General features: G+C 36.2%; 1 protein-coding gene across 6 annotated transcripts in view; it reads right to left on the reverse strand.

Moving 5' to 3' along the window:
- RAPGEF2 (Rap guanine nucleotide exchange factor 2) overlaps positions 1–22,773 on the reverse strand; it is a 149,487-nt gene that overhangs the window by 32,038 nt on the left and 94,676 nt on the right. For all 6 annotated transcript variants that reach the window (XM_039339810.1, XM_039339811.1, XM_039339812.1 and 3 more), the window contains 8 exons: positions 15,921–16,098; positions 11,946–12,082; positions 10,354–10,512; positions 9,057–9,209; positions 5,563–5,727; positions 4,223–4,330; positions 3,920–4,123; positions 3,504–3,612 (listed from right to left, as the gene is read on the reverse strand). In XM_039339810.1, coding sequence (XP_039195744.1) covers positions 3,504–3,612; positions 3,920–4,123; positions 4,223–4,330; positions 5,563–5,727; positions 9,057–9,209; positions 10,354–10,512; positions 11,946–12,082; positions 15,921–16,098 — 1,213 coding nt within the window. The remainder of the gene's footprint in view (positions 1–3,503; positions 3,613–3,919; positions 4,124–4,222; positions 4,331–5,562; positions 5,728–9,056; positions 9,210–10,353; positions 10,513–11,945; positions 12,083–15,920; positions 16,099–22,773) is intronic.

Genomic DNA, 22,773 nt, shown 5'->3' on the forward strand with positions numbered 1-22,773 from the left:
TTCCATCATTGACTTTGCTGTTGGAAACCCCCTGGGAAGGTCTGTAATGGAATGTAGTCTGGATTCCCAGGAGGGAAGAAGTGCATTCCAGAGGAGCAAAAGAAAGGCTGCTTCAGTTTGGCAAGATTTCTATCTATAGGTGAGAAGCAATCAAGGAAACTGCTTAGAAAAATTTCAATGTGTCTTTCTTGGTTTTTGGAGCTTAACATCCATCCTTTCTCTCCTGGATCTCTCCTGGTTAAGGTAAGGAATTGAGAGTGGACAGCACATTTTTGTTCTGGTTCACTTCCTTCCTTCAAGGTCAGTCCTTATCAGTGTTAATACGGAGTGAGAGATCCAGCTCATGGCCCTTCCTTTGTGGAGTGCTGCAGGGCTCAATGTTCACTCCTTTTTAACATATACATGAAACTGCTGGGTGAGAACACCCAAAATCATTGGAAGAGATTCATCAGTATGCTGATGATACACACTTTTACTTTTTCCATCCTAGTGAGCCAAGTGATGCTGTGGCTGCACTTTCTCAGTACATGGAGGCTGTAGAGGTCTAGATAGGGGACAACAGGCTTCAGCTGAATCCTGAGAAAATAGAGTGACTGTGGGTGCAAGGGACCTCAGGATCCAGATGTTTATCATCTTTAAATCTGCATGGGCTTGCATTACCATAGATCAGGGGTAGGCAACCTAAAACACTCAAAGAGCCATTTGGACCCGTTTCCCACTGAAAACAAAACACTGGGAGCCACAAAACCCTTCTGAAATCTAAAATGAAGATAACACTGCATATATCCTTTTTTACCTTTATTATCTCTCTCTCTTTTTCTTTCTTCTCTTTCTCTCTCTTTCCTCTCCCTCTCTCTTTCCTCTCCCTCTGTCTCTCCCCCTCTCTCTTTCTCTCTCTTTCCTCTCTCTCTCCTCCCCTCTCTCCCTCTCTTCGATCTTCTGCTCACCTGGCAAGCTGGCTTCAACCTGTTCTGCAACAGGCTAGCTCTCTCCTCCCCTTCCTGCTTCCTGCAGAGACGCAGCAAAGGGAGGAGCCCTGCCCAATAAGCTTTTCAGCTCGTAGATCAGGGTGAGGCCACTCTCTTTTATACACACAGAGAGGGGGGGGAGGGAGAGAGAGGAGGGAAGTGCAAGTGCCTCTCTCTGTCTCTCTCTGCAAATGGCAGAAGAGTCTGGGAGCTGCAGGTTGCCGACCTGTGCCATAGACAGACTCAGTGGACAATCTGGGAGTTCTCTTGGACTTGTGTCTCCTGTTTAAGAGATGGTGGCTAGGAGGGCCTTTGCACAAATTCGTCATGTATGCCAGTTGTACCCTTACCTAGATCGTGAGGCCCTGTGCACAGATACTCATGCCCTAGTCATCTCTTGGTTGAATTACTACAATATGCTCTATTTGGACTACTCTTCAAGGGTACAGCTGGTGCAGAATGCAATGGCATGCACACTTTTGGGGAATCCTAGGGTGATACATATAATACTGCTATGTAACTTCAGGGTTCTCTTAGACTCATGGCTCCTGCTCAAGGAGCAGGTGGAAGCTTTGGCTAGAAGGTTCTTTTGTCCAACTCTGCATTGTATGTCCTTTCCTGGACAAGGGGCTCTCCACTTTGTCACTCATGCCCTAGTTTTCTTTCTATTGGACTACTGCAATGTGCTCTAAATGGGGCTACCCTTTAAAAGTATATAGAAGCGTGGGCACGAAATGTGGGGCAAAATATAAATTTAGAGGAATGGGAAAGATTATGGAACACAAATTGCAAATTGACGCTATCAATTGCATACAGGGAGAATATAAAATGATTTATAGATGGCATTTAACACCGGCGAGATTGGCCAAAATGCATAAAAATATGGACCCGAAGTGCTGGAAATGTAAAATCAGAGAAGGAACATTTTATCATATGTGGTGGCTGTGCCCTAAAGCAAAAAACTATTGGGAACGAATAAGAGATTGGATACAGGAGATAACTGAGGTACAAATGGACTTCAAACCGGAAGTATTTCTTTTGGGCATAATAAATTTAAAGACTGAAAATCAACTCCAACACATCATTATACACATATTGACTGCAGCACAGATAGCATATGCTCAATGTTGGAAGAGTGAAAATACACCCACAAATAACATGATTATGTATAAAATCTTGGAATGCGCAGAAATGAATAAACTTACACTAGAATTAAAAGACAAGGAGGCGACAGAATTTTATGAAATTTGGAATAAATGTTATAATTGGCTAGAACAGAGAAAGAAAAAGATATAATTAATGATGTAAATAAAATGTAAAGAAGATGTAAAGAATGGTTAAAATGTATAGCACTGTTCTGTTGAAAGAAAAGATTTATGTTTATGTATTTTAAGTTTGTTTTGGTGTATGGTGTATGGTGAAAAAGAAAATAAAAAAAATTAAAAAAAGAAAGAAAAGTATATAGAAGCTGGTTTTGTGAGGTCTAGGAAGGCAGTCTTGTCTGCCACTGTCCCTGCATTATGCAATATCCTTTCCCCAAAGGTAAGGCAGGCCCCACTCTCCTGGTTTCCCATAAAGAAATCAAAACCTGACTCTGTGAACTTGCATGGGAGGCACAAAAGTCCATGCCATTGTAGGGCTGGCTGGTGACATGAGAGCCCTCTCTCTGCCTTATTAACCTGTGTTAAATGACCATCTTGGAATTCTTATGTTTATTTCTTTGAAATTTTATAATGTTATAATCTTTTCATTTTAAAGTTTTTAACCCTAAATTAATCTTAATATGTTATTGTTAATTTTATATGCTGTTTTATATGTTGATTATACTGTATACGACCTAGAGCCCCTTTTTGGAACATGAAATGTAAATAAACAAACATGTCATTGTCTTTTTGCTAATTTTAGTGTGATATGCAATGGCAATAAATAATTTATAGTTTTCTGACATTTCCAATTTGCTTTCATGCACAGCTCAAGCCTATAACTTTTCTGACGGGCTCAAGGTTGACTCAGCCTTCCATCCTTCCAAGGTCAGTAAAATGAAGACCCAGATTGTTGGGGACAATATGCTGATATTATAATCTGTCCAGAGAATCTTGTAAAGCACTATGAGGCATTATATGAGGCTATTGTATTGATATTAAGAATGAGTATTTTGTCTTGCTATTAATAATACTTGTGTTGCAAACTGTACAAGCTGTTTCCAGTCTCTGTCAGTTTATTTGACAATTTGATCAACTCTAAAATCTTCTTGGGTTTATATACAAATATTGTTAATGTTTGCAAGTTTATGCAAATTTTAATAGCATTTACTTACATTTAATTTATTTATTGTGGATGTTTAATTATTTTATTCTTTAATATCATGGTCAATTTATTGGAATAACTGGTATTTTAAATCATAACGTTATTAGTGACTTAGAATTATATAGTAGTTGGTGATATACAGGGCAATTAATTAAATAAATACTGCATCATATTTTTAACTAGTCTATTTGAATAAAAATTACACAACTTTACGTCATTAATACTTACCAAATAAGTTGGTCTTCACAGTAATAGATAAATGGGTATTATTTTGAAGAATTTCCATGGCTTTCGCTAGCTGAATATTTTCAAAGTTCTGGCCATTTACCTCCAATATCTAGATAGACGAACAAAAAAATCTCGCACTGGCAAATTTGAAAAATCAGACGTTTAAAACATGTTACATAAATAACACTATTTGTTTTCAATGAATTCACATTCAACTGATGTTTTTAAAATAGGCTTTTCTCTGGAATTTACTCATTCACAAAGCTTTACAGTTTCATAAAGATCATCTTTCCGCAAATCTCCCATTCTTTTCCTACTCCTGTTTTTTTTTTTTTTAGTTTTCATATAAAAATGAACTGTTAAACAATGTCTTTTCCTGGAAGTACTACTGACATTTCAAACATTAATTTGCATACCTGATCTCCACGTTTCAACCCTGCTTCAGTAGCTTTGCTACCCAAATCTACACTGTCAACAAAGATTCCAAATCCCTTTTCAGATCCTCCTAGTAATAAGAAAGGCAAAGGAGCTTCCCGAGATGGTTTTGTTAATGTTATCATCCTTCGTTTAGCTTTAGCAGCACATGCAATATTTAACAGCCTCAGATGTCCACCCATTTTCTGCAAGCAAAAATATTAATTCAGAACCATTAATTTCAATGTTATTCTCAATAGAGCATCAAAACTTTTTTCTTTCCTTGTCTAAAAGTCTATTTATACCTCTCTTTCCAAATTGTTCTCAAATTCCTCCAGAAAACGAGTCATTGCAGGGTCTCCCTCAAAATCATTGAAGTGATTGTTCACCCACAATAACACTACCCGTGTAACCTGAAGGAAGATATATAAAATTATGTTGCATTTTCATATAAAAATATTATATTCAGTGAATTAATATTTAGGTATGAATTGATCTGATCAATGACATTTAACTGAATAGAATGATATGATATTCACCATTTTTATAAAAGTACACCAATATAATAAAAAACAATCTGGAATTTTTAAAAAATAAAAATATATATTTTCTGAATGATTAATTTCACCACAATTTCTTTGCACATGAGAATAGACAGTCTAATTCTTTCAATAGTTTTGAAATCATTATTTTAGCTACAACAAGCATTCTAAGAGAAAGGTTTATTATTAACAAATCATTTTAAATTTCAGATAATCCTATTTTACAGCTGAAGTTCAGACAGCCCTGAGCCTTCTGTCCTCCTGCAAAGTCCTAAAACCCTGGTTCAATAATTGGGCCAGACCACTGGAAGAGCCTATATGAAATGAAAAACCTTAAACGATATACATGTTGATTGGACTATTATTATTGTTATTTGTGTGATTCAATTATCCTGTTTTGTAAGTTCTGAAAGTTATTATATTACATTATTTTATATTGTCTCTTATTTCATTTTTAATTCCTTGTTTTCAAATTTGCTTTTCAAATTGTAAGTCGCCCAATTTTATTCTTGTAAATTGGGCAGCAATATAAACCAAATAAATAAATAACCAATGAGTTTCAAAACCTGTTATATTCTTAATTTGCTAATTAAAATGTCTAGAATTAGCTATCTACTTGGATAAATTATTCTTTATTGTTCACAAACTGCAAAATACACCTTTTGGAACAATGACTGCTTCCCACTTGGTTTACTTTCAGAAAAAAGGAGTTTAATGTTTTAATTTATTTTAAAACTATTTAATACCTATTAAATTCCAATCTTTTTGCAATTTACAAATATTAATTAAAATCTCGTAATAGAGTCTATTGCTTAAAACTAAATGTGGTATTTAGTTTTCTTAAATTATAACAAAAGACAGATAGAATATACAAGATTTAACATTCCATAGTTAGGAGTCTGTGCATGTAAATGGTGTGTCAACTCTACAAATGAGCATGGTTGCAGCCATTTTTCCTACTCATTTCTGGTTGCTACATAGAGTGGAGGGAGTGACCTGAAGGAGAAAAAAATTATTGTCACTCCTCATCCTCCAATTCTATATAAACTATCCAAATACAATACAGTTAAAATAAGGACCTAGAAGAACATTATTTATGCAACCTTATCCCTGAGGCTAGGATCATTAAACCACTCCAATAACTTTTTTCCCACGTCCATTGGGCTTGAAAGGAAGGTTCTATATGTCAAAAGGAAATCTTCTATGTAAGTTGGATCCACTACTGAATGTTCTTCGACTAAATGCATTGTTAATCTCTCCGGTGTTCCCTGTAAAAGTAAATATTCAAACATCAACACATTAATGTTTTTTTCTTGCACCTTATTTGTTTCACCAAATTTAAAACAGAATGTTTATTAGACTATATTTAAAATTAAACAATGACATGACACAAACACACAAACGTATATACATACCAGTACATACACACACATTAATTGCCATACGCAACTTTCTCTGAATACAAATAATGCTGGCCCTTTAGTCTACATCTTCTATAACTTATCAAAGCATTACATAAAATCTTCAGATCAAAACCAAGATGAACAACAGAAGTTAATATTAAAATGATATTGACTGTTAGAAACTGAGGGATAGTATCTGATCTGTTAAGAGGAATGAATGCTTCCTGAAAAATAGGAAACTGGCTGCATATAAAATCTTGCTTTTGCCAACTTCTTTTACAGAGTACTGAAAGTCAGAAGAAACATTAAAGTAAATAAATAGAGTGGAAGTGAGTACCTGGGAAGTATTGTATTGTAATAAAAATATTGTAATATTTTGTATTGTAATAAAGTATTGTATTATAAATATTGTAATAAAAAATAATTTCAAGAATGAATAGATGCCAAATAAGTATGGACTGAACTGAGTGAGTGGTATTCACAGGAGAATGTATGTGGATTAAACTGCAGAAAATGTATGGCAGATAAAAAAATTGGTTGAGAAGAGGATAGAAGATCAGAATATAATAGAAGGCATTGAAGAGATTCTTGAAGGAGATTGGATATGTTTTTTTTTTTAAAAAAAAAAGTATGTAGGAATTGGTGGTGGATAGTGTATGGATGCAATGGAAGCAAATATGGCTGGGAAAGAAAGCTATATAGTATCATACTGAATGGTACTGGAATAAACAATTTTAGCTACAGTTCTCTTCCTTATCTCACTCCTTAAATTTCTTTAGTTTGATGTGATAAAATGTAGTCCAGATTCCCAACAAAGAGGGAATGAATTCAGTCAAGAGACAATTCAGTTCAGAGAGTTGTGTTCAGAGACATAACAAAGAACCTGAGTACAATAGTGAGAAATTATAAACAACTAGGCAATAAAGTTAAGAAGCTAAGAGCACAAGTAGTGTTCTCATCCATATGCCCAATGAAAGGCCAACACCAATTGAGGGGAAAAAGAATTCTAGAAATAAACCATTGGCTAGAGGGTTGTCGCAAGAAAACTTTGGTTTCCTGGATCATGGACTGCATTTCCTACGTGAAGGACTCTTGGCAAGGGATGGGAGAAAGCAGAGCTGCTTAACTCATACTTTGCATCAGTCTTCACACAAAAAGAAACTATAGCCCAATATATTAAAAAAAAAACCCACTGCAAAAGACTAATTTGAAACAAAAATTAAAATAAGCAAGAAAATGGTAAGAGAACACATATCCAATCTTGACAAATATAAATAATCGGGGCCTAACAGATTACATCCCAGATTTCTAAAGGAGCTGGCAAATATTATCTCAGAACCATTGCACCACATCTTTCAAAAATCCTGGAGCACCAGGGAAGTACCTAAGGATTGAAATAGGGCTGATGTGGTTCCCATCTTCAAGAAAGGAAAAAAAATGGACTCAGAAAACTACAGACCAATCAGTTCAACATCAATACCTGGGAAGATTCTAGAAAATATAATAAAAAACAGATCTGCAAACAACTAGAAGCAAACCAAGTTATAACCAGTAGCCAGCACGGGTTTGTTAAAAACAGATCATGCCAAACCAATCTTATTTCATTCTTCGACAAAGTGACTAAACTAATAGACCAGCAAAATACTGTGGATGTAGTATACTTAGACTTCAGTCAGGCATTTGATAAAATAGACCACAACCTACTCCTTGGTAAGCTAGAAAAAGCTGGAATAGACAATATCACCACCAGATGGATCTGTAACTGGCTGGCAAACCGTACTCAACAAGTAGTCCTCAATGGCACTACATCCACATGGAGAGAAGTAAGCAGTGGGGTACCACAAGGTTCCATCTTAGGCCTAGTACTCTTCAATATTTTCATCAATGACTTAGATGAGAGAATTGAAGGGGAACTCATCAGATTTGTAGATGACACCAAACTGGCAGGAGTAGCCAACATCCCAGAAGACAAACTTGGAATCCAAAAAGATCTTGACAAACTTGAACAATGGGCCCTATCTAACAAAATGAGTTTCAATGTGGAGAAAAGCAAAGTTTTACATTTAGGCAGGACAAATCAATGATATAAGTACAGATTGGGTAAGACCTAGCTTAAAAACAGTAACTGTGGATGATCACTTAACCATGAACCAGCAATGTGCAGCAGCAACCAAAAAAGCGAATACAATCCTGGGCTGTATAAACAGAGGCATAGAATCAAGATCACACGAGGTATTAATACCGCTTTATAAAACCTTAGTAAGACCACACCTGGAATACTGCAACCAGTTTTGGTCACCATATCACAAAAAAGATGTTGAGAGTTTGGAAAAAATTCAGAGAAGAGCAACTAAGATGATCAAAGGCCTGGAGACTAAAATATACGAAGAACGGCTGTGGGACTTGGGTTTGGCTAGTCTAAAGAAAAGAAGAAATAGGGGAGACATGATAGCAGTATTCCACTATTTGAGGGGCTGCCACAAAGAAAAGGGGGTCACGTTATTCATCAAAGCACCAGAGGGCAGGACAAGAAACAATAGTTGGAAACTGATTAAAGAGAGAAGCAACCTAGAATTAAGGAAAATCTTCCTGATAGTGAGGACAATAAACCAGTGGAACAGCTTGCCTCCAGAAATCACTGGAGATTTTTAAGAAGAAGCTAGACAGTCACTTGTCTGAGATGGTATAGGTACTCCTGCTTGAGCAGGGAGCTGGACTAGAAGACCTCCAAGGTCCCTTCCAGCTCTATTTTATTCAGCTATTCAGCGTTTGTGTGAGAGAAAAAAGGTGAAGATGGCTCCTCCCTAATAGTTCTGAAAATGCTTTATGGGGGAGTTGATATGCTTTAGTTTGGCATACCAAACTAATGTTTATGGGTGAAGAACAATAAAGAAATCTGTGTGGTACAGTCAGAATATATCTATCTTGGTTTTTGGAGACAGACATCTATTATTTCTTATTTCCTTTTTGGATTCTGCATAACAATACTTAACCAGAAAAGGAATACTTCATGTATAATTGCATATATCCAAGAATTTATTTTTCTAAAATATAATTTTCTATAATTAAAAATTATAAACGCTTAAAACATTGAAAATAAGGCAGTATTTGTATATTATAACATTAATATACAAATACTCCCTAAACAGTATTCATTTTTTTCCATTGAATACATTGTGATGTTAAAAAAATACCTTAATAACAATGTGACCTTTTCTTGTTCCAGTGCGATCCAATTCCCTATGCTCTTTTACCATAACAATCTCTCCTTCCTCCTCTACTTTTTGCATGTTCTTTTCTACTTGGTTCAGAATGCGACAGTAATCTTGTTGGGCTATGCATACAAACTGGAAAGAGAGATTTGTGACAGCACATTAATTATTTTGAATTGTATCCAAATATATTTAAAACTTTAAGGCCACAGTTCTATACTTAATTCCCTAATGTAAAATATGAAGTATGAATTCAGCCATAATAAAAAATAATAATAAATAGCATTCATCACAAACTTTTGGATCTCTATTCAGAATTAAGATTTATGACTTCAGTGTGCTTATTCCATAACTATGCTTATAATCTTAGTAGAGTTAATGTTTTTCTATGTATTTATGTTATTTTTAATACTCTTGTCAAATCCAAAATATTTCTAGAACTTGTTTGATTTTAGAATAGCACATTACTACGATAATTACTAGAAATGATTTATTTACTATTATTATTATGTCATTTTTTATCAGATGATTTGCAACAATGCCAAACAATAATTACTGCTACCTCAAGTATTTATATAAACTAGGAAAACTGTACCAGGCTTTTTGTTTATGAAATTACATTAATAATTAATTTAATTTGAATTAATAACTATCACAACAATCTCATATCACCATTCCCCTCCATTTCTTGAATAAACTAATTTCTATGCAAATATGGCATCTTCCAGATTTGTGAACTTTTCACCTGTGCTAGGTGGGGAATTACTCATGCAGAGGGAAATGCCTAGTTTGGGAAATGTTAAAGAGAATGCAATGTACATAGTATGTTTAGGTGTGTGTCCTGTATGTGTTTCACTTTGAGAGCGGGCAACTAAATTTCATTTTTGATGTGTGCCATTGTGCCCAAAGTAAAAAAATGACAATAAAGGCTTTCTTATCTTATCTAATTCTGAAAAAAAAATGCAGTCTTTCTGTAGTATTAAAACAAAAACATGGCTAGCTAGTCCAGATTTATAAATATATACAGGCTTTTCAATGATGGCTCCAAGAACGTACTAATATGTGAATGTTGTAAGATTTATACAACTAGGCAGTCTGCAATCTGCATATACAGAAGGTTATTCAAGAGATATAGGATGAAACTGATAACTGAAAACAAAGGACAAAATTCTATTTGTAGCTGCAGTAGGGTGAAACACAAAAGGCACAAAAAGTTAATAATGTCCAATCATAAGAAACGTAAACTCTTCTAATAGTTCATTCAGATTTCAAAGTCTACCTGGCAGTCATCCACTTTAGTTCTCATGATTCCTTTCATATATTCTTTGTCCATAGTAGGGGAAACACCAAAACTGTTTCCCATGCATAATATTTCTGTTCTTCCATCTGGATATGTTACTTCCACAGAACCATTCAAAATAACAGACCAGGAATCAAGCTAAAAATAAAATACATTGTTTCAGATAAGCAAGATAAAACTACATTTTCAGTTTTCTTCTAATAAATGCTTGCAAATAAGAGAAAAAACAAACATGTGACCATACACTAAACCAAATAGACACAAATTTTCAGTTGAAGATGGGTGTGCTTTAAGTCCAATTAAATACCTAACAATTTACATATTCAGTCGACAAAAATTAAAGATATCCAACTTGATATATTCTGGTTTCATTTCTGAGCTATTTCCCAGGTAAATAAAGTAACAGGTAGTCTCCAATATTTCATTTAGCAACTGTTTGAAATTACAACAGCAATGAATTATAATTATAACTAGAGTTCTGTCCTCAGAGTTCTGGCCATCCCAACATGCCATGATCTCAACCTGGATGCTTGGCAACTGATACACATTTACAAATGGCTGCAGCACCCCATGATGACATGATTGTCATTTGCAACTCTCTCTACTGGCTTCCTCAGAAATCAATGGGGAAGCTGGCAGGGAATGTCCTAAATCGCTGGGCTCAGTCTTTCCCCCCCCCCAACCTGCACGCTACATTATCCCCTCTGCACTTGTAACATACTAGCCACTCACACCCCTGCAGCCCCTGCCTGACCCATGCCTCACCTCTCATGTACTCCCTTGCATCCTCAGGCACTTTCCCTGATTTGTGCTGCACATTCCCTGACCTGTGTATCCTGTGTACCCCCTCCCCAACCTCCCTGACCCATGCCTCTCAAACATCTCCTCACATTCTTATGCACTCTCCTGACCCATGTTGTATCACTTGCACACACTCTTGCATCCACCCCAATCCATTCCATATCTCATGCATCCCTTCACACCCTCTCCTGAACCATCATACCCCGCTACCTGACCCTTTCCCATACACCCTCTTGCTCCTCCCTCAGCCTGCCTGCCAGCCTGGGACTTGCAACTTTCTGCTGGCTTCCCTACTGATTTTGGCTGTGGGAAGCCAGCAGAAAGTTGTTTTACCTAATGATCATGGCATTCACTTAACAATGGGATCCAGGGGATTGCTGTTGCTAAATGATGCAGTTGTGCTTTACAACCATCAGAACTGCCTTTGTAAGTCAAGGCTATGACTTGTAAGTCTGCTATGATCTGCATAAAACAAGAACTGGATAAAGAATTCTAGTATTTTAATCACAAACCTTTCAAATTATCTGTGGTACATACTTAGAGATGTGTGTGTGTGTGTGTGTGTGTGTGTGTTTGAATAAAGAAATTCAGTTTCATAATACATACAAAAACTGATCATTTTAATGTTAACACTGTAACCCCAATGCATGTGTTTTATATTCAGCAATTTATCTATAATTTTTATGAATAAAATAAATTAATGTCTTTATTATATGAAATAAATTTAATGTTTCTTTGAGAAACTCAAGAAAGCTACAAATACTACTTACTTCTTCTCCATCATTTAGAACAATGGTTCCTGCTCTTTCTACAACTGCAAATACCATCACAGCACAGAGTTCTCTTCTCACTGACATTGTCATATTAGCAAAAGCTGGTAATTGATGCATGAATTCCAAAAGTTGTTCTAGAGAAGAAAATACAACACACACATATATATATGCAACTTCCATCTATTATATTATATATTCCATGTCATCTCAAAATATTTTACAATTGCCAAAACTGTTTGAATTAATATTAAAAAAATAAAAATAAGCCATTTCACAACTTTGTAAAAAATAAATGAATCACATTCAGAAAAAAAAACAAATTTCATGAATCAAACACCTGGCATGTTTCTAGATATATACACCTTCCTAGTATATTGGGCTAATATGTATTAGGTTGACAGGGACATCTTTGTTTTGGCTATTGACAGACATTAATAGAATGTTATATTTGCTGAAAAAAATATATATTCTGCCATATGTAAGATTATGATCTTGCTTTTTACCTAGAATGCTGAGAGTGGTTTATAGCAAACAAGCAAATATGTTTCCACATCCCCCAAAGCATTTAATGTTTTAAAAGACTCGTAAATGGTTTTTGACTATGCTTATATTTTTATATTATTACAATCTTCTGATAATTCTGATTCATAGAACAGACATGGAAAAATATCTTTCCCTAAATATTTCTTATATTATTAAAATATATTTTATTTTAATAATAAAAATACCTAAACAATTCATGACCTATTGTGTTATTGATTCAGTGATATCAGATTCCTTATTAGATTCCTCAATATCTTCAAAAATGACAGATCCTCTCATGTACTGGAAAAGTTCTTAAAAATTTAGAGATATTCAGAGATCTGTCTTGAAAGCAACCCATGTTGAAATGTATAGTACAGTCAAACATCAGCAGCTGATCACAAGAAATATTTTATGACATTTGTATTATGTCAGAAAATGCTTTATAAAATTTGCCAGATTTCAGTTCCAGAGGAGACATGGGTCCTGGCTTTTTACACATTCTGTAAGTTAGCCCATTTGAGGTATTTTGTGTGAAAATGTTTTGCCCTATGATGCACTGTTTTGCCCAGCTAAAGGTTACAGACATAAAAATCTTAATAGTATAGATAATAAATGCTATACTACTAGTAGTATAGATAATGAATACTGTAGATAATAAATGTTGCCTGACTCCCCAGATTTAAGAAAACTGTAGCTTAACAATAAAAGAAATAGAAACTAAAGCGAATTATGTAAAGCAAAAAAATTTTTGAGTTTGCAAACAAATGAAGTGGTTGGCATAAAAATTACAAAAAAAATGATTTGAAACTACAAGAGACTGATATTGGATAACACAGCCAAACGAAAAGTATTTCATCATTATTATTCAAACTTGTATAAAGGAAATGACATCTCTCTGAGAAAAAAAATAGATAAAATTCAAAGAAAGAAAATTTATGAAGGATTACAGAAGAACAGAGAGCGTTGTGGTGAGAATGCAGTACTGCAGGCTAACTCACTGCTCACTCCAGAAGTTCGATCTCACCAGCTCAAGGTTAACTCAGCCTTCCAAGGTCAGTAAAGTGAGGACCCAGTACCCTTCCGAAATCAGTAGTGAAGATTGTTGGGGGCAATATGCTGACTCTGTAAACCGCTTAGAGATGGCTGTAAAGCACTGTGAAGTGGTATATAATTCTAAGTGCTATTGCTATTATGAACGGACCTCTAATAGTAAAGGAAATTTCTGAAGCTATAAAAAAGATTAAACCAGACACAGTGCCTGGACTAGTTGAATTATCAGGTTCTTATTATAAATGTTTTGAGGATGAACGTTATAATCTACTTTACACCTTTACAATCTTTACAAGGAATGATGCAGAAATGTGGAAAGAGGCGAAAATACCATTAACATCTAAAGAGGGACAAAATGTTTTCCGGTGAGACTGGTCTATGAGGGCAACCTGGTCTACCCCAAATATGGAACAGAGCATACTGCTTCTGATTTTGCCTTTCAGCCCCAATCTAGGAGCCTTCACAGGCAGTCGCTTCTGCAACAAACTATTTGTGTGTTAAATTTATCAACAAAGAATTAAATATAAGGTATTACAAATTGCAAAAGAAAGAGGAGGCTTGGGTCTACCTGATTTGGAGCTGTATTTTGTAGCTTGTTTGGTTTCAAACAGAGAGTGAAGTGCATGCTGGTTACAAATATAAGGCTCTTGCAGTTAAAAGGAAACAACCTGAGATTTGAGTGGCATAGATGTTTGTGGTACGACAAAGTCAACGTTAATGTGGATTTTAAAAATCATTTTGTTAGAGTGCCATACTGAGAATATGGAATAGATACAAATCCAGGTGTGGCTTTCAGAATAAGAAGCATTTTATAGATAAGTTAACAAGCAAACACAAATGAATTTACATTCCTATTAACAAAATTCTAGTATTTCTTTGAGAATCAACAGAACTGGTGGCAGATTGATAGAGTTGTCAAAATTTTTCTTACGGTTATTTCTAATTTGAAGTAGATAAAAGGATTTATGGTTTTGAATGTTGTAAGACTGAGTGTGAAACATGTAATTGCTAAAATGTACATTTTTTAATTGAAAGTTTAAAATAAAAAAAACAGGTGAAATAATATATGATAATATATGCTTAAAATTTTCGGTTATAATATACAGGTGGGACAATGGAAAAATATATTGTTGAAACGATTCAAATTTACACTATGTTATAATCTTTAAAAAATATAGAATGATGTACTATTGGCATACTGTATATCATCAGGGAAATTGTCTAGAACAGGCATGTCAAACTTGCGACATCACATGACGTCGTGCAACGTATTGGGCCGGTCTTGCCATTGCCGGCAATGGGGTGGGCGTGGCTTCCATGTGACACGTCTGGCCCATGGGCCGGCAGTTTGACACCCCTGGTTTAGAAGGTACAAAGTCACCCCAAAGTTAGAAATGCAAATAATAATGATATTTTATCATGTTTGGTAGATGTGTAAGAAAGCTAGAAAATTTTGGATTCAAACAGGTGTGCTGATTCAGATAGTTTTAAAAATTAGTATACAATTAAAATCCATAGGCTTTTTCTTTTGAAGTTGATGGGAAAAAGTCATGAAATTTTGTTTTTTAATATCGTAACTGCAGCTAGATTGTTGTATGCACAAAGATAAAAAGTTTCAGCATGACTCACAATGGAGGAATGGCTGGTGAAGAAGTTGGAATTTGCCAAGATGGCTAAATTGACTTCTTTATGAGAGAAAATAATTTTATTGCTCACTGAAAACCTCTTATGAATTTTTTTTCATAAAAAAGGAAAAATGAACTTATGATTTATGATTTTGATTAAACACAAAGATTACAGAAAGAAGGCATCACATTGTAACCACAGAAAAAGAAATACATTTATAATTGTACTTATAACTGCTGTGAAGAAGATTGGAAGTCACGTCTATGTACCATTTTTCTTTCTATTCCATTTTCTATTTTTATATTTCTTGCACACTAAGCTTTCTTATTGATTTTTTCTTTTCTTTGTATTAGTTTTTAGTTTTCACTTGTTTATCTTCCTTTTTAATTTTATATATGTATGTAATTTTATACATGTATACACTTACATACACAAAGATACTAAAGTTAAATGCTTAGATTAAAATTCTAGTGTATTTCAAGCTCTACTCCTATCATTAAAAATTTCTTAAGCAAAAAATACGAATCCTTAAATATTTTCAGTAAAAATGAAATGCGATAGAAATGGAGACAAATGGAAAGCTAATAGGCTTAATCATTATATACACAACATGTCCATCTCTGACATTTAGAATTTTATTTTGCTAATTCTATTTTGATTCATGGAAATAATTTCATTCAGTTAAATTCTGAAAATACCTAATCAAAAGTTCTTAAATGCCACTCAAGACAAAAATTTTCTTTTCCTTTTTTTATGTCAATGGTAGCTTACCAATATCATCATCTGTCCTGTCTACTGGATCTTTTTCTAGACAGTCTCTAACAATATCTCTGCTCATCAAAGGATCAGAAGCCCTCTCAATATCTTCTTCATCATCATCATCCTCAGAATCTACTGCTGTTTCTGGTAATCCACTCAGGTCCATGTCACCAGCTTCACTTTCTGTGGCCTAAAATGATAATATAAAATTCAGAACAAAAGATTGTAGACTTTATATGATGCTATCAAAACTGACATTAATTAAGTTGATTTATTACTTTTCATTCAGAGTATATGTTTGCCAGAAATAAGTCTTAAAGTAAAAATTTTATGATGTTGTGAATATTAAGGACCAAACTTACTTCAGTGAAAGTTCAGAAACAACAATGATATTTGAAAAGATCATATTTTAATAAATCAAATTTATCTTTTGAGATACATTTATGTTGATAATTTTATTAAAGATATCTACAGCCCTGGAAGATTTTGTTGTTGTTGTTTTGTTGAACTACAATGGGATATATGAGTATTCTAGATCAGTGGCAGCACATGCAGCCCCCAATCCCCTCTTATCTCAACATCAATCCCAGATACCATATTCTGCACTACTTACCATAGGTGTACAGATATTAATTTTTCATTCTCAGCTTTATAGCCTGACAGCTGCTCTTTCCATTCATTCTGCCCAATACATATTCCCTTACCCTCTCCTTTTTGGGGATTCCTTAACCATTTTTTTTTTACCTACAACCAATCCCCAACTGACTCTGATTTTTCCATTTATAGCTTCCCAGGCCACTTTCCTATTTTTTAAATAGCAGAAATTACTAAATACTGTACAGAAATAAGAAAAATGGGACTTCATTTTTTGCAATTTGATTAATTACAAATGTAAAAATAAAAATGCTTTAAAAAATATCTAGCTCGCTCATTCAAATAAAAGAAATGAATTTTTGTTTTTCGAGAGTAGTCCTTAATATGTAACAGAGGGTGTAGAAATTAAGCTAGTAGGAGTTGCAGTATCTGTATTTTAAACTGTCTTGAAGCACAGTCTTTAACCTACTAAAAATAATGAACTATGGAACAAAGCCATGTTATTTTTACTAGAGAAGCAATTTCATTACCACTGGGTAATAATCAAGTATTTAAAATATATTTTAAAAAACTAAAATTGTAAAACACCTTTATATCAAATGTTTTTGTTATTGTTGATAGTTATTTATTTCTTCATTAGAATTATGTTACATGAGCACATACATTCCTCCTACATTTCCCCAAAATAACAACCATGAAAATCATCTGGGTGACTTTGGATCAGTCACTCTCTCTCAGCTCAACACATCTCACAGGGTTGTTATTGTGGGGGAAATAGGAGAAAGAAATATTAAGTATATTCATCACTTTAAGTCAACCAAAAAAAAGACAGAGAAATAGAATGATGTTAAGAGTTATACTGGTGGTAAATAAAAAAGCTATGATTCTGGTATATAAAAAAGACCTTGCCTCTATAATAAAGGATATCAATAAGATGTTTCCAAAGATTAAAACAATATCTATCAAATAGACCAATTAGCTTGTCTACAGTACTACAATGATGTTTACAGAAGAACTTGGTATCACAATTAGAAAACCAAAAGCAAAACTTATTCAACCCTAAAGTAGAAGATCAGACCAAAGGACAAAATAAAAAAAATTAAGAGCAGATGTGAGTAATTTAAAAACATGAAAGAGCAGAAATTGAAAAATGTAAGGAACAAGACCTCCCAAAGGTGCTTTTTCGCTTCTTGGATGAGAAGTGAAACATCTTCAAAGAAAAACCAAAAAAGTCCAGTTGTATCTTAAAAAAGCACTTTTGTTACAACCATGACCTGGATGACTGAGAATATCCATGCCGAGAGGAAACCATTGTTCACTTAAAGACCCTGGAATTCATTTAAGAACAACAAATTCACTTAATGACAGTAATTCATTTAATTACTACTCAAAAAAGGCCATAAAATCAGGCCAATCACATAACTGATTCACTATACAGCCATCATGAATTACAATTGTGATGGGAAGGCTCCATTATGGGTGTAACTCAAAAACTACTCGTAAAGGATTCGGGTCTCTCATGATAAATGAATTATATCACATAATTCTGAAAATTTGCTTGTTTATTTTCTTATTCAGTTAGCATAGACACCTTTCTCAAAGCAGTGAGTGTGGACGGTGAACAAAAAATAAAAATAATTATAACAGTTAAAGCACAATACAAAAATAAATTAATTATAAATAGCAGCCATGAGATATTATAATCCATCACTGTCAACATAACCAAGGAATGGGCCCCTTCAAACACTTGGAACCCCTGGCCCTTCAAATAGAAAAAGCATGCCTCCTGATCTCCACCAACCAGCATTCTTGGCCGACGGGACCCAGAACATGCCCATTCTGCCAGACCAGATTGAATGGGTAGGAAGAACTGGCAGAAAATGGTCTCTCAGATAACTGGTCCCAAGTCATGAAAGGTTTTAAAGGTGAGAACCAGCACTATTAATCGCACCTAGAAATATATTGGCCACCAACGAAGCCACCAAAGCTTCAGACACAATCCAGTACCAAGATGCAGCCATTCTCCCATTACAGCTACCTACCAAGGTTTAGCCAGACCATGTAGCAGACTTTCTGGAACAACACCAAGCTTCCTCTGGTCCCATCAGTCATTGGGGGTAGTCCAATCTATTAGGCTCAGTCTCCCTGTAGAGTGGGGCAGCACCACAGAACTATAGTTTTACCAGGCAAATACTGACCATGATGGGGAGAAACCAGTATCTCACCCAATTTCACGTTCTGCTAGTGTTCCAACAGAAAAATCAGGTCAGGTTTTTGCATCGGGCCCTGGGTTACTTAAGTCAAGCCCATGACTGTCATGGTGGCCATGAACTCCTGAGATACCTCTGCCCCAATACCCAGGAAAGGCAAATTGAGGTCTCCCAAAACCATAGGATTCCACTGCCAAATTTGTCGTAGAGTCAAGAAGCTCAGGCAGAGTTAGAGCTCAACTTAACAAATATGGTCTCACACCCAGCGATCTGAGGAACAGTGTCCCTGAATGCCTTCATGAGTTTTGAATGATTTGGATGACATTAGAGATAGGCCAATGTTCCCAAAGAAACATATCCAGAAATCTGCAGTCTAATCAAAGTGATGTTAATGTCAGGAAAAGTTTGGTTTCAGTATACACTAAATCTATTAATAAGAGCAAGCATGGGTTCATCAAGCTTACAGCAGCTAGTGCAGTGAATATTTGGAATGCAAAGCACATTGATTCTGAGATTTCCTAATGTACTCTTGCTGATTAGGTAGGGACAAAAGGGTTGGAGGACATTACCATTAGATGGATTCATAGCTAATTAAACAGCTAAATCCACAAGGAATCATTACTGACAGTGGTTCAATCTTAAGAGAGATTTTGATGAAAAGATATGGGTATTTATCAAATCTGAAACCATACAAATGGAAGGGTTAGTTAATACTGAAAATGACAAAAATAGTTCTGCAAGCTCAAACCCTAAATTTAAAACTTCAGTTTAAAACTTCAACATCATCATCATGATTATAGTATATAGGAAAACCATCATGATTATACTATATAGGAAACTGATAAGCTATCAGAAGTTGTAAAGATGCAGATGTTTGGATAAATTGTCAGCTGAATGTAAATTAGTAATATAATGTTCTGGCTTATAATTAAATCAATGCTTAAATTGGGTGAACAGAAAAATAGAAAACATAAAGTAAATTTTTGTTCTCTACATTTAACAAATTAGGCTGCATGTTAAGAATTTTATTCAGTTTTTAACTGAATGAAGAAAGGCAGCATCCCCTCAAGAAGTCCAGCAAGTGGCACTTGCCCACTTGACACACCCATGGACTCCAGGGGAGGGGACGCCGCGAGTGGCATGACAGTTCATGTTACTTGCAGTACACTGCCCAGTCTCCAGCCTACTCGATTTCAGCAGGCAGCATTGCGCTCTCCTCACTGCGTGGAGAGGCTGGGCCAGGTGAGGTGAAGTGGCAAGAAGCCAAACCTGCCTGGGTGTGCATGTAGGAGGTGGTGAGTGCATGGCACTTGATGTCCCAGGTGACTGTTTTGCCCCGCAGGCTGACCAGGTTCTGAGCACTTCCCTTTTAACCGGGACGCCAGGCGCTCACCGCCAACTCTGCTCTGTTTTCTCCCTCCCTCATCGTAAATATCTTCCTGCCATTCTGCTCTTAAGGTTGTATGGCTCTTGACCAGGAATTTAAGTGACAGTCTCTCCCCCTCCCATTGTCCTTCCTGGGCACTGAGGGAGAAAGGAAGGAATGAGATGAGAATGAGAACGCGAGACAGGGAAGGAGGGAAAGGAGGAAAGAAGAGACAATGAGAGGGAAGGAGGAAGGGAAAGAAGGAAGGAAGGAAGGAAGGGACAATAGGAGAGAGGGAGGGAAGGAAGTAAGGAACAATGGGAGAGAAAGAAGGAAGGATGGGACAATGAGAGGGAGGGAGGGAGGGAGGGAAGGAAGGAAGGAGATTGGAATGAGAGGGAGGGGGTCTGAGAGAAGTCCTGCCTTAGCACTTGGCCACCTGCAGCCTTGTTGCCCTTTCGCCATCTCCTTGCCCCCTCCTCCTGGTCTATCCTCCTGATCTCCCATCCTATCGCTAAGGATGCTTTGGTTACAAAGCTGGGTCTCCTCACATGGAGAGGAAGTGGGCCTCCCTCTGACCCACGCACTTTGCCCTCCTGCATCCACCATGAGCAACCTGGCCAAGGAACAGAACAGAACAGAATAGAATCTGGAAGAGACCTTGGAGGCCTTCTAGTCCACCCCCTGCTCAAGCAGGAGTACCTATACCATCTCAGATAAGTGGCTGTCTAGCCTTTTTAAAAAAAATCTCCAGTGATGGAGCGCCCACGATTTCTGGAGGCATGCTGTTCCACTCGTTAATTGTCCTCATTGTCAGGAAGTTTCTCCTTAATTCCAGGTGGTTTTCTCTTTCATCGGTTTCCAACCATTGTTTCTTGTCCTGTCTCTGGTGCTTTGGTGAATAACGTGACCCCCTCTTCTTTGTGGCAACCCCTCAAATACTGGAATACTGCTATCATGTCTCCCCTATTTCTTCTTTTCTTTAGACTAGCCAAACCCAAGTCCTGCAGCCATTCTTCGCATGTTTTAGTCTTCCAGGCCTTGGATCATCTTAGTTGCTCTTCTCTGATTTTTTTCCAAACTTTCAACATCTTTTTTATGATATGGTGACCAAAATTGGCCGCAGTATTCCAGGTGTGGCTGCAGTATTCCAGGCAAGGAGAGTGGGCAGATCAGTAGCAGCAGCCTTGACGAGGAGTAAGCACAGCCAGGCGCCCCCTCAGGGAAGTGGGGCCGGAGTGGGTTGGGCTGCAGGGTCCTGGTGCTCCGGGAGCTCAAGGGCCAGGCTTGCTCTCCACTGCCCAGGGCTCCGGACAGCCCACGCCAATGTCTGGGAGTCCCCCCCCCGTGTAGCCCAAGAGGGACGGCAAGGCTCCTCTGGTGGACCATGCCCTGGCACCTACTCCAGTCTCACCCATCACCAGAGATCCATGGATCCCCCCCACAACCCTGCCTGCACCCCCCACAGGTGCCCTGCAACCTGAGCGTGTTGAGCTGGTCACGCCCCCCCGGCCATTGACCTTGCTTGTCAAAAAGTTGCAAAAGGTGATCACATGACCCTGGGACACTGTGACCATCATAAGTATGAATCATTTGCCAAGCATCTGAATGTAAATCACATGACTGTGGGGATGCTGCAACAGTCATAAGTGTGAAAAATGGTCATAAGTGACTTTTTCCAAGGCCGTTGTAACTTTGAACAGTCACTAAGCAAGCTGTTGTAAGTCAAGGACTTAACAATTTTTTCCTTTTGGGGGGGGGTCATCAGGTTTTTGATACCAGACTAGTGGTACTTGAATACTGCCATATCCTAAAAGTGGTACAATCTGTGAAAAGGTTGAAATGAGCTTTGATGCTCTCATCCAATCAGTTCATACCCCCACTGGCAGTTAAAAGGAAGAAACAGCTACGATCACACATTGCTCCTAGAAGCACAAAACCGAAAACACCAGCCTGAAGATGACGAATGAGACTTCGTCGAAAGGTCGCCAAGACACCTACAATTTGACGTGGGAGAAAACCCGAACAACCAAAGACCTACATACAAACACCCGCGAAAATCTCAGAAAACAATTATATATATGTGCATGTATGTATGTATGTGTGTGTGTGTGTGTGTGTATATACACACACACACACACACATACATATATATATATACACACACACACACACATACATATGTTTAATTAGATTAAGAATGTATTTTTGGAATAATAATTGACTTTGATGGAAATCATGTACTGGAATCAAAAAAATGTTGAGTTTTTTTTTAGAGTGGGATTTTGAAGTGTAGAGTGGGATTTTGAAGTGTTTAAATTAATTAGATGATTTTTTTGTATATTAGTATAGACTTGATAAGGTGGAAGTTGAAGTTTGTGTAATGAATTGATAATTAAGGTTTAACATTTTTTTTTAACCAAGTTGATTAAGAGTTTGAATGTATCTGGAAGAGATATTTGAAGTGACAATTTGTTGATGTAAAACTATACTTGATTATGGTAATTTTAAACTGACATATATGTTTAATTAGACTAAGAATGCATTTTTGGGAATAATAGATTGACTTTGATGGAAATCATGTATTGGAATTGAAAAAATGTTGAGGTTTTTTTCCTTTTCTCTTTTTTAGAGTGGGACTTTGAAGTTTTTAAATTAATTAGTTGTTTTTCTTCTATATTAGTATAGATTTGAT

The sequence above is a fragment of the Crotalus tigris genome, unplaced genomic scaffold (assembly GCF_016545835.1).
Source record: "Crotalus tigris isolate CLP2741 ecotype Arizona unplaced genomic scaffold, ASM1654583v1 scf7180000017740.2609645, whole genome shotgun sequence".
NCBI lineage: Eukaryota > Metazoa > Chordata > Lepidosauria > Squamata > Viperidae > Crotalus > Crotalus tigris.